At 45.5% G+C, this 13,203-nt stretch overlaps 1 protein-coding gene across 1 annotated transcript; it reads right to left on the reverse strand.

Annotated features, from left to right (window-relative positions):
* Positions 1–5,219: 5,219 nt before the first annotated feature.
* On the reverse strand, positions 5,220–6,608 carry LOC127344319 (hevamine-A-like). Its single transcript, XM_051370551.2, has one exon. It carries the CDS (start codon positions 6,361–6,363, stop codon positions 5,455–5,457), a length of 909 nt encoding a protein of 302 aa, XP_051226511.1. The 5' UTR covers positions 6,364–6,608; the 3' UTR covers positions 5,220–5,454.
* Between the last annotated feature and the right edge of the window lie 6,595 nt (positions 6,609–13,203).

Here is a 13,203-nt window from a genome sequence, read left to right on the forward strand (position 1 = left end):
CTTGTCAGATTTTAACAGTATTTCTATCTCAATAACAAGACTAGCGCATGGTAGAAAAACGGATACCAATACTACAAAATTAATTCAAAATACTACTTAGACTATGTTTATGATAATTAGTTCATGTTTTAATCTAATTACTAATGAACTCCCACTTAATACAACATCCCTCATAGTTGTTAAGTGGTACACGATCCAAATCCACTACACCAAAACCGATCATCACGTGAGATGATGTAGCTTCAATGGTGAACATCAACATGTTGATCATATCATCCATATGACTCGTGTTCAACCTTTCGGTTTCCGTTGTCCCGAGGCCATGTCTGTACATGCTAGGCTCGTCAAGCAAACCCAAGTATTCCGCGTGTGCAACATGGCTTACACCCGTTGTATGTGAACGTTGAGTCTATCACATCCGATCATCACGAGATGCTTGAAGCAAACGACGAACTGTACAACGGTGCATACGAGGGGAGAACACTTTATTATCTTGATATTAATGTGAGGGATCATCTTATAATGCTACCGTCGCGATCTAAGCAAAATAAGATGCATAAAAGGATTAACATCACATGCAGTTCATATGTGATATGATATGGCCCTTTTGTCTTTGCGCCTTTGATCTTCATCTCCAAAGCACGGACATGATCTCCATCATCTTCGGGCATGATCTCCATCATCGTCAGCGTAGCGTCAAGGTCCATGGCGCCGTCTTCATGGTTGTTCACCTCATGTAGCAACTATTACAACTACTTTGAAATACTACTCAACATGAAAATTAAAAGACAACCATAAGGCTCCTGCCGGTTGCCACAATACAATAATGATCATCTCATACATATTCATCATCACATTATGGCCATATCACATCACCAAACCCTGCAAAAACAAGTTAGACGTCTCTAATTTGGTTTGCATATTTTACGTGGTTTAGGGTTTTCGAGAGAGATCTAATCTACCTACGAACATGAACAACAACGGTGATACTAATGTTGTCAATAGAAGAGTAAATTGAATCTTCACTATAGATAGGAGAGACAGACACCCGCAGAGCCTCTTATGCAATACAAGTTGCATGTCGAACGAGGAACAAGTCTCATGAACGCGGTCATGTAAAGTTAGTCAGGGCCGCTTCATCCCACTATGCCACAAAGATGCAAAGTACTCAAACTAAAGACAACAAGAGCATCAACGCCCACAAAACCATTGTGTTCTACTCGTGCAACCATCTATGCATAGACACGGCTCTGATACCACTGTAGGGATTCGTTGCATAGAAAACAAAAAAATTCCTACCGCAAGAACGCAATCCAAGCCAAGAAGACGGGAGCAACGAGGGGATGATCGAGACTAACCCTTGAAGATTTCCAAAGCCTATAAGAGTAGGCTCTTATTGCTGCGGTAGATGATCACTTGCCGCTTGCAAAAGCGCGTAGAAGATCTTGATCACGGTGCCACGATCGGGCAGCACCTCCGTACTCGGTCACACGTTCGGTGTTGATGAAGACGACGTCCTTCTCCCCGTTCCAGCGGGCAGCGGAAGTAGTAGATCCTCCTCGGAATCCCGGCAGCACGACGGCGTGGTGGCGGTGGTGGTGGAGATCTCCGACAGAGCTTCGCCTAAGCTATGTGGGAGAGAGAAGTAGGAGGGAAGCGCTAGGGTTTGGGAGAGGGGGCGCCGGCTGGGGCAGCCTTGAGGGGTGCGGCCATGGTGATGTTGTGGTGGCCGGCCAGCCCCTCTCCCCCCTCTTTATATAGGTGGAAGCCCCAAGGTTTAGGTCAAAGTGTCCGAATAAGACCCCAACAAAAACCTTCCAAGTAACCAAACCTAGGGGGAGTGGGACTCCCCCCTTTCCTTGGTGGGGTGGCCGGCCACCATGGTGGGGAGTCCACTTGGGACTCCTCCTCCCTTAGGCTGGCCGGCCAAGGTGGGTGGAGTCCCTCTGGGACTCCACCTTCCATCCTTATTTCTTCCGGACTCTTCTAGAACCTTCTAGAACATTCCTGAAAAAATAATGGATCATTTTCAAACCTAGAAAATGACTTCCTATATATGAATCTTATTCTCCGGACCATTCCGGAACTCCTCGTGATGTCCTGGATCCCATCCGAGACTCCGAACAAAACTTCGAACTCCATTCCATATTCCATATCTACTTAAACGACATCAAACCTTAAGTGTGTCACCCTACGGTTCGTGAACTATGTAGACATGGTTGAGACTTCTCTCCGACCAATAACCAATAGTGGGATCTGGAGATCCATAATGGCTCCCACATATTCAACGATGACTTTAGTGATCGAATGAACCATTCACATACGATACCAATTCCCTTTGTCACGCGATATTTTACTTGTCCGAGGTTTGATCATCGGTATCACTCTGTACCTTGTTCAACCTCGTCTCCTGACAAGTACTCTTTACTCGTACCGTGGTATGTGGTCTCTTATGAACTTATTCATATGCTTGCAAGACATTAGACGACATTCCACCGAGAGGGCCCAGAGTATATCTATCCGTCATCGGGATGGACAAATCCCACTGTTGATCCATATGCCTCAACTCATACTTTTCGGATACTTAATCCCACCTTTATAACCACCCATTTACGCAGTGGCGTTTGATGTAATCAAAGTACCTTTCCGGTATAAGTGATTTATATGATCTCATGGTCATAAGGACTAAGTAACTATGTATCGAAAGCTTATAGCAAATAACTTAATGACGTGATCTTATGCTACGCTTAATTGGGTGTGTCCATTACATCATTCATATAATGACATAACCTTGTTATTAATAACATCCAATGTTCATGATCACGAAACCATGATCATCTATTAATCAACAAGCTAGTTATACAAGAGGCTTACTAGGGACTCCTTGTTGTTCACATAACACACATGTATCAATGTTTCGGTTAATACAATTATAGCATGGTATGTAAACATTATCATAAACACAAAGATATATTATAATAACCATTTTATTATTGCCTCTTGGGCATATCTCCAACAAGAGATGACTGAATACGAAATCCACTTAGTTAAGTGACTAACCCATACTCACTTTGTCACAAATTGCATATAACTTTTTTTTTGGTTAAAATCAAACTATGTTAAGTTTGATCGAGTTATCGCAAAATATATCAACCTTTATAATACCAAATCATTGTGACTAAAATTATTATAACATATATTTTCATATTATATATACTAGTTGAATGCTCGTGCATTGCTACGATTTATTTATTTTCTTTCCTTGTCACACGTGTATAGAATAATTTACATGGGCTAGCGATTAAAAAGCAACAAACAATTATGACGGTTTCCTCTAAATATACCAGGACTTAGAGAATCTATGGAAGACATAGCTACTATGTAGTTCTAGAAACTACCGGCCAATAATTATCTGAAATCTCATTGGAAATCCATTATATATAGGAAAAAATTAGGTGATCAAATATAATTTTGTTAAAAGAACATATTTTAAACTTTGTTTAATTAATATAGCTAAAATATAGACCAAATTCAACTTTATGAGGTTATCATGAATAAAGTAACAATAGCCACAGGAGAATAAAATGATCCTGACACATGAAAACCATGGCCTCGGTGCAATATTCCACCAATCATCACTCCGATAAGAATAAGCGGGATGTTGGTTGTAACGTGAAGTAATTAATAAACAAAAGACGACTTCAAGTTGGTACTTATCTTTATGATGTATGCTAAAGAAATAAATGGCGAGAGAAGAAGGGTTGAAACGACCTTAAAACCAGCGCTAATGGCATATCTGCAGCTCTCACTACAGGGGTATATATAGGTGCTCGCGCCGAGATCAAGGTATGTCGGGTGCCATAGCTTGGCACACAAGGTCCTCCGCCCCTGTCGGCACGATAACAATATGTCGGTAGTTAATCGCTAACTGATGATAACTGGTGGGAAAGCTGCATATCATCCCACATGAAAAAGAAATCTATAATGTTCATCTGGATTCTACACGGCCACACCCGAAATCAGTCAGCTTAGGTCATCTCAAAGTGAAATAAAGAGAACTATGCAGCCATTGATGAGCCCAGCCGCAAAATACTCCAGACTCTTAACTATACATATCGGCGCCATTGACAAGCAGGAAGCTTGTGTCGATCCCCAGCTCGCCATACTCTTCAGCGTCCACGGCCGGGTCTGCCGGATCGCCGGGCCTCTTGCTCCGGCTCATCCGCATAGGCTACAACATCTCGCGGGCGATGGCGTCGGACATGGCCTGCGGCTCCAATCTATCCTCGTCCTCGTCTGGGCATGGTGGCCGCGGAGTGGGAAAATATCTAGTGATACCACACCTTAAATGATACCATGATACCACTCTTTAAAATTTTAATTGTAAGTGTCAAAAAATTCGAAAACAAATTTGTGGCTGTTCACAAGATGTGTGTTTACATTCTATAGAATTTTCAGATCCAAATTTAAAATACACAAACAGAAACAAAAAAAAACAAATACTATGTGAATAGTGCCATTTTTTGCTTTTGTTTTTATGTGACACTATTCATGTTGGATTTCTCTTTTTTGTTTCTCTAAGGGTGTTTCGAATTTGGTTATACAAATTACAGGACATGCAAACACACATTTTGTGAACATGTAAAATTTTGTTTCCAAATTTTTTAACACTTAGAATTCAAATTTTGAAGAATGGTATCATGGTATCAAATAAGGTGTGGTATCACTAGATATGTTCTCGCCGCGGAGTGGCTTCTAGAGAAGCCCGAACCTTCTCCAGGGCGGCGGCGGTGGAAACGTCGGAGTAGGTGTAAGTTCCAACAACAAAGAGCAAAGTCGGAATCGATTTACATCGGCCGAGCTCGTCTGAAGAAACTAACCAATCGTAGGTGTAGGGCCAGACTTATCTAATCTCCGTGGGCATCTGTATATGTATCATGCGACTTATGTATCATGCGATATTTCTTTTGTTGCGAAGACATAGATATGTATCATGTATTCAATCGTACATTTTTTACGATTAGAGATAGAGATAAAGATAGAGACATAGATTTTTTGGGGGAGTTGAGAAGAGATAGAGATGACTGAATATGAAATCCACTTAGTTAAGTGACTAACCCATACTCCCTTTGTCACAAATTGCATATAATTTTTTTAGGTTAAAATCAAACTATGTTATGTTTGATCGAGTTATCGCAAAATATATCAACCTTTATAATACCAAATCATTGTGACTAAAATTATTATAACATATATTTTCATATTGTATATATTTGGTATAGTGGTTTTTGATATTTTTTGGTATACACTTAGTCAAATTTTATAAGGTTTGATTTGAGCTAAAACATTATACGCAACATATTTTTAGCACGGAGCGAGTGCATGACACGCTGTATCAGCCGTCAGAACATGTTTAATTGCAGCACTTACTCCTGACGCACGCTTAATATCAGCTCAAACGCTGGGCTTGACCTTGTCAGTGTACCCCGTCTGCAAGTCGTAGAACCTCGACCACAGCATGATACCACCGTACTTGCTCGACTTCTTCACCACCGGCAGCACCTTCGACACCAGGTCGCTCGCCTCCACGAAACCGCTGCCGGCGGCCTCGGGCGCCGCCGGTAGCCCAAGGAAGACCTGCCCCGCCGGTATACGCGTCCACTGTTCCCACGCGCTCGCCAGGTTGCTCACCCCGCCGGCCGTGGTGTACTGGCACGGCGGATTGTTATAGAACTGCACCCACACGTAGTCAAACAGGCCGGTCTTGAGCGCCTCGCCGAGGGACGCGTCCGGGAACGGGCACTGCGGCGCCGCCGCTAGGTACACCGTCTTGCGCTCGCGCCCCCGCCGCGAGTACGCCTTGAGGTACTTGGCCAGGCTGTCCCAGTGCGCGCTGTTGCCGCTCTCGATGTCGAAGTCGACGCCGTCGAGGACGGCGTCCCCGAGGGGCCTCGACGCCGACGTGCCGCCGAGGTAGTTGTCCCAGAGGTACCTCGCGACGACCCTGGCGTCGGCGCAGGAGGAGAGGCCGTAGCTGCCGACGCCGCCGCCGATGGAGAGCAAGACCTTGATGCCGAGACTCTGGCAGGACCTGACGTCGGCGCCCACGGAGGTGCAGCCGTTGGACGCCGGGTCGCAGTGGCCGGCCAAGTTCAGCAGCGGCGTCTGGCCCTTGCCGAAGGTGTAGAGGAAGGCGACGTTGACGAACCTGTAGTTGCCGGACGCGCACGTCTGCGCCAGCGTGCCCTCGTTGCCGTTCTGGCCCCAGTAGATCGCGACGCCGCCGGCGCGCGCTCCGGCGGCCACTCCTGCCAGCGACACCACGGTGAGCAACAGCACTGCCGGAACCCGTCTGCTCGCCATCCTGATCTCTTGCCAATGATAGACACGTCAATTGGCAGTACTACGCGGGCGCACGATGTATATATAGCTGAATGAGACGTGATTTCCAGCGTCTGCTCGGCCGTCGCAAGTTGACCGGCCATGAATTGAGTGCCGAGTATTCTGAACTTATCCAGGTTCTGAGAGCAGCTTCCACTTATATGTGCTCCACTGTTCTTTAGCAAAAATTGCCTTCATTCTGAAAGATTCAGTGCACGAGAGAGCAGTGCGCTTGAGTTGATGCCGCAATGCCGTTCCACTTGCGTATTTCCTCGTGCTGTGAGAGAGCTTTGACCAAACTTGTTTGTTTCAAATGCTACATCTACGGGCAGTTTGTTACGTAAATGAATCTACGGGATTACGTGGATGCGGGAGGAGAATCACGGCTCCTCAATTCACGGGAGGCAAGCTGATTTGCACCAACAGAATTCAACCACCTAATCCGGTAAGCTCATCCCGTAAGAATCCTCCTGTAAGCCTAGCATTTTCGATTCTTCATCTCTTCTCAAATGAATGCCGATCCTGAAAATTTCATTTGTTGTGGATTCTGTTAGTATAATTTCGTGACTTCACGGTGCTGCTGATGGAGTTTGTGGCGACGAACATGCCAAAAGTAGGGAATTGATTTTGACTAGATATAACCTTTGCCAACGCAATTGACAAAGAAGTACTCCCTCTGTCCCAAAATGTAAGGCGTCTAAGAACTGGTCAGAAGTCAAACTTTACTAACTTTAATATTTAGAAAACTATATTTACATCTACAATATCGAATGGACATATTAAGAAAATATATTTTATGGTGAATCTATTCATGTTGATTAATGTTTATATTTTGTGTATAAACTTGGTCAAACTTAAAAACTTTTACTTTTGACTAATCCTTAGACGCCTTACATTTTGGGATGGAGGGAGTATTTATCTTCACAATAAGTCAATCGAGCATCTCTTTTTTGTGTGTGAATTCGTTCGTGACGTGTGGCCAATTGTCCAATTGGCTTGTAATTTGTATCTGCCTCAAAATGTGTCGAACATATTTGGTACTCCATCCTGCAGAAATAAATTTGGTGCCTCTACAGTACAAACGAGTTGAAGATTTTCCCGGACTGTCAGCCCAACATGACGGCACACGTGATTCTCGGCTCCAACCCTGCTGGAACCCAACTAAGAGTAAGGATGGCACTTTTATCCACGGAACCAGGTATATTTACAGATGTCTGGCCTGTTGGGTATGGTATGGAAGGCTCATTACGCACATGCATTTTATGGGGCTTATATCCGCTAACTCATGGAGTAAGTGACATAGGCATCCCCAATGGGCCTGCCGAAGATGGTACCCGGGGTTTATTGAAGGCCCATAACCCGAAGAGCAAGAAGATTCGGAAGCCCAAGATGCTATTAAGGAAAGCTAGAGTTGTAATAGGAAGCATAACTTGTAATCTTGCGGGACGGGTCAGAAACCCTCCCGGACTCTGTAAACTTGTGTATTACGAAACCCTCGGCTCCACCTCCTATATAAGGGGGAGTCGAGGGACAAACAAAGCATCGAATTTACTGTCAACACAACCCTAGTTTCATATTCGTCGAGTACTTTTCGGCTGAAACCTTCGAGATCTACTTGCCCTCTACATCCAACGAAACCCTAGTCTACAATCCGTAGGCATTGACAAGTTAATACCTTATCAATTGGCGCCGTCTGTGGGATCTAGAGGCGACAAGGAGCTGATCTCGATGGCACGTTCAAGATCGTCGACTTCATCGGTAGCAAGCAACATCATGGATAGAGGTAAACAGATCGAAACTGGTCTCATTGATTTTGTTCCTCACCCGCCCTCCCGTTTGGATGCATATGCGTATCTGGAGGAGCCCATGGAGATGACGTTTGGAAAGTTCCACTTCCGCGTCGAGAATGAAGGATCATATCGTCTCGAAATTCCGATCTCGTCGGGATTATCGGCGGTCAATCCCGATATTTCGAACTCAGCATCGTAAACAGAGTCAAGCGACGGAGAAATTTCGTCGCCACGCTTCATCAGCACCAGAGCAAGTGAAAAGCTCGCCAAGATCTTCAGTGACATATCCTTCGAGTCATCCGCGGACTCCGATATAAGCGATGACTCGAGTAGCGTTGACAACTTCAACTTCATCGACAGATCCACTACTGTGGGCATGGTCTTCACCAATCTATATGATGGTGTCACCAAACCCAGCAAAGTTCAAAATTCAAAATATCATCAGGTTTATGCCATTGGAGAAACAAGTCGCGATCAGGAGGAGACATCAGAGGCTTTCGACGAATTGGGAAATCCATATGTCGATCCCTCTGACCTAAGGCGAGGTTTGGGCACTAAATATGTCGGGCCTACACCACGTGTCAGAGTTCAACTTCCACAAGCAGCATGGGATAGAGCCGCGAGAGCTATGGATGGTTCTGAACCAATGGAGACAACCGCTACGGTGGAAGAATTGCAAGCATACCAATATAGGCTCGCCAGAACGGGAAGAGAATTGGAAAAACAGACAGCTGCTCTGAACAGAAGAAAGGAGGCAGCTTCCGCATCAAGCAGGCGAAGAGCGGAGTTAAGTCGACAGTCAGGTACTTCGGGAGATAGTCATAGAGAAGCTCGTAGGAGAGCAAGATCTCGGCTGCAAAACATACCTGAAGCAGAAAGAGAGATTTTAATCCAAAACCTCGATATGTCCTTTATGTCAATCGACACGAGGGGGAATATTATTCCAAAAACACCGGAAGCAGGATACATGGCAATGCAAGCTTTCATCCTAGCATCCAGGCCACCTCCCGGAGATCCAAGAGAAGCGTTGTATAACATGGCCATGGCAGGATGTGGAGCCATGGGAGCAGCGTTCGCAGCTACACCTCCCGAAGGAACTGCAAGGCAAAATAGTCCGAGACCTACCGCAGTAGTGCAAGATCCACCGAGAGCAAGTGGAGCTAGAGACACAACGACTCAGGCCAGAGTAGATAGAGCGCGACAAGAAAGAAGGGAACATCGGCATTCACCAGAAGTTGCCGAAGAAGATATGTGTGGACTCCCGTGTTTTACGAGGCGAGTCCGAAAAACTCGAGTCCCGTCAGGATTCAAGTTATCCGATAGTTTCAAGAAATTCGATGGCCTACAAGATCCTGAGGATTGGCTAGTCGATTACCTAGAGACGGTGAAATTGATAGGTGGCACCAGGGCAACAGCAATGCAGAGTATTCAAATACACCTGAGTGGAGCCGCAAGATCCTGGATAAAGAAACTTCCTCCGGGATCCATCGACAGCTGGGACAGTTTTGAGGATGTGTTCGTCAAGAACTTCCGATCAACCTGCAAAAAACCGGCATCACTAGAAGAGTTGAGATCGTGTCGACAAAAATATGATGAATCGATGAGAAAGTACATCCAAAGATGGAACATCATCAAAAACTCGGCAGAGAATATATCTGACGAGAGAGCAATAGATGCGTTTGTGGCAGGAATTCGGCGAGGAGATTTTGTCGAAGACTTGGGGAGAACTAACCCAAGCATTGATGGATATAGCAAACAGATGGGCAGACGGAGAGGATGCTGTTCACAATAAGTGACACAGGTCGCCAGAGGACGACCGTAGCCGAAACTTTCAAAATAGAAGGCGATTTCCTCGGCAATTCTGGAGTTACGATGCTCCTAGCCAAATGTCGGCTGGTTTTTGGGGAAACAACGAAGGAAACAATATAAATGAATATGAAAGAAGTAATGAGCAACGAGGCGACAACAGAGATGATCCTCGAAATAACAGACAAAATAGCGGGACAAGGTTTCAGTGACCTTTCGTAACTCCCGAAGATATGATGAACGGGCCATGCCAGATGCATTTTTATCTCGACAACAATGGAAGAAGACAGTCAGGACATCTGCAGAAGGACTGCCGTAATTTTCAAGCAATGCTGCGAGTAGCAGGGATAGCCAATGCTCAAGCAGCAAATAGAAACCCCCAAGGGCCTAGGAGTGAGATCCACCTACCACCTCCTCCCGCGGTCACGGACGAAAATCGACACCAGCTCAGAATAGTGGCAGCACCACACCCACCTCCATATGTGGATCCTAACTCCAACGGCGCGGTTTCGATGATTCAGAAAGCTAGGCCATCTAATAGGGCTCAGAAGGTAATCTCGCGGCAAGTGTTCATGGCAGAGAAGATGCCTCCACCAACGATAGAGTACCTAAATTGGTCGGGACAGGACATCGGCTTCACAATTGCGGATCACCCGCAGCAAGTTCCTCGACCAGGGCAGTCAGCACTTATCTTACCAGCGGTGATCGCAGGATTTGACGTATCTCGAGTTTTCATAGACGGAGGCAGCAGTCTAAACCTTATGTATGCAGATACATTAAGGAAGATGAACATATCCCTGGCAAATCTAAAACCAACTGAGACGCGTTTCCACGGAATCACACCAGAGAAGCCGAGTTATCCGTTGGGAAGGATTAATCTCGACGTTCAGTTTGGGACCCGAGAAAATTACAGGATAGAAAGATTGGAGTTTGAAGTCGTGGATTTCCCATCGCAATATCACGCCTTGTTGGGGCGACCAGCATATGCGAGGTTTATGGTGGTACCACATTACACGTATCTGCTATGGAGGTTACCTGGACCTAAGGGACCAATCACAGTCAAAGGAAGCTTCGCGCTAGCCGATAAATGTGACAAGGATTTTCATCGACTATCAGAAACTTTCGGGATGCAAGCAGAGTACGCGGCGTCAAGGCTCACGACTGATTATGATGTGCTGCCAGATGTAGGGATATTTAACAAGGAACCAACCTTTAACACGACGAAAGATTCCAAGGAGGTGCAGATCCACCCGACAGATCCGAAGAAAACGACGTCCATCGCGACAAACATGGACCTCGCATAGGAAAGCGTGCTCGTCGAGTTCCTCCGTGAGCACTGGAAAATCTTTGCATGGTGTCCAGCTGACATGCCAGGAGTACCCAGGGAACTTGCCGAGCACCACCTAAACTTGGATCCAATAGCGAGACCAATCAAGCAACCTCTGAGGTGTTTTTCGGAGCCAAACCGTAAAGCTATGCTGTCAGAAATTGATCGACTAAGAGAAGCTGGTTTCATTAAGGAGCTGCATACAGAGGCCACATGGGTAGCAAATCCAGTGCTGGTCCCGAAGAAAAACACAAAAGTCCTTCGCATGTGTGTCGACTTTACGTGTCTCAACAAACATTGTCCAAAGGATCACTTTCCCCTCCCAAGGATCGATCAAATTATCGACTCCACGGCAGGATGTGAACGTCTTTCCTTCTTGGATGCATACTCTCATTATAACCAGATCAGATTAAAAGAAGAGGATGAGGTTAAAACAGCATTCATTACACCTTACGGCGTATTCTGCTATAGAACAATGCCTTTTGGTCTGAAAAACGCGGGAGCAACATATCAGCGGATGATGCAGAAGTGCTTAGCAACACAGATTGGGAAAAACGTACAAGTATACATTGACGATGTCGTCATAACATCAAAAAAGGGGGCATCGTTAATCTAGGACTTGAAGGAAACCTTCGACAACCTCGACAAATTTTGCCTCAAGTTGAATCCGACGAAGTGTTCTTTCGGCGTCCCTGCGGGAGAACTTCTTGGGTTCCTGGTCTCAGCAAGAGGGATTGAAGCTAATCCCGAAAAAATCCAAGCTATCGTAACAATGAGGAAGCCAACAAAGTTGAAAAAAATACAGCAATTAAATGGGCGAGTCGCAGCTTTAAGCAGATTCGTCGCCAGGTTGGGAGAAAAGACGCTACCGTTCTACGCCTTAATCAAACAAGGGGAGAAGTTCCAGTGGAACGAAGAGGCAGATAGAGCCTTCGAGGATCTTAAACGCACAATTTCGACACCACCAATCTTGGTGGCGCCAAAAGAGAAGGAACCCCTCCTGTTATACATTGCGGCTACACCCCAGGTGGTCAGCACGGTTCTAGTTGTCGAAAGAGAAGAAGAAGGAAAACTCCATGGAGTGCACAGACCGGTATACTTCATCAGTGAAGTTTTATCGCATTCAAAACAGCGGTACCCGCAGTACCAGAAACTAGCATACGGAGTGTTTACAACCGCAAGAAAATTGCGGCACTATTTTTCGGTGTATCCGATAATAGTGGTCAACGAGGCGCCTCTATCCAATATACTAAACAATCCAGAAGCTACAGGTCGTGTCTCCCTTTGGGGAATAGAACTTTCTCCTCGGGACATCACGTATGAAAAAAGAAAAGCGATAAAGTCGCAAATTCTACCAGATTTCATCGCAGAGTGGATAGAGCTGCAAAATACAGGACCTCCAGATTTATCGAGAACCTGGACTATGAACTTCGATGGATCCAAAAGGTTAGAAGGAGCTGGAGCAGGCGTAATACTAATATCACCTGAAGGCGACAAATTAAAGTATGTCTTACGGATGACGTTCCCAAACGCATCTAACAACGAGGCAGAATACAAATCTCTTATACATGGGATGAAGATGGCGAAGGCTTGTGGTGCAACTCGACTAAAAATCTTTGGCAACTCACAGTTGGTGGCCCAACAAGTCATGAACCAATGTGATGCAGTCAATGATAGCATGGTGGTGTACAAGGAAATGTATAACGAGCTGGAGAAACTGTTTGATGGATGCGAGGTAAACCACATCAGCAGGCTAAGCAATGATGAAGCCGATGTTCTTGCAAACATCGGGTCGCAATGTCTCGCGATTCCTCCAGGCGTGTTCTGGGAGGAGATAACAGAGAGATCCACATAGCCGAAGAAATCAAAAAAGAAGGAGAAGGATGAAAAATCCTCGGG

Source organism: Lolium perenne, chromosome 3 (assembly GCF_019359855.2).
Source record: "Lolium perenne isolate Kyuss_39 chromosome 3, Kyuss_2.0, whole genome shotgun sequence".
NCBI lineage: Eukaryota > Viridiplantae > Streptophyta > Magnoliopsida > Poales > Poaceae > Lolium > Lolium perenne.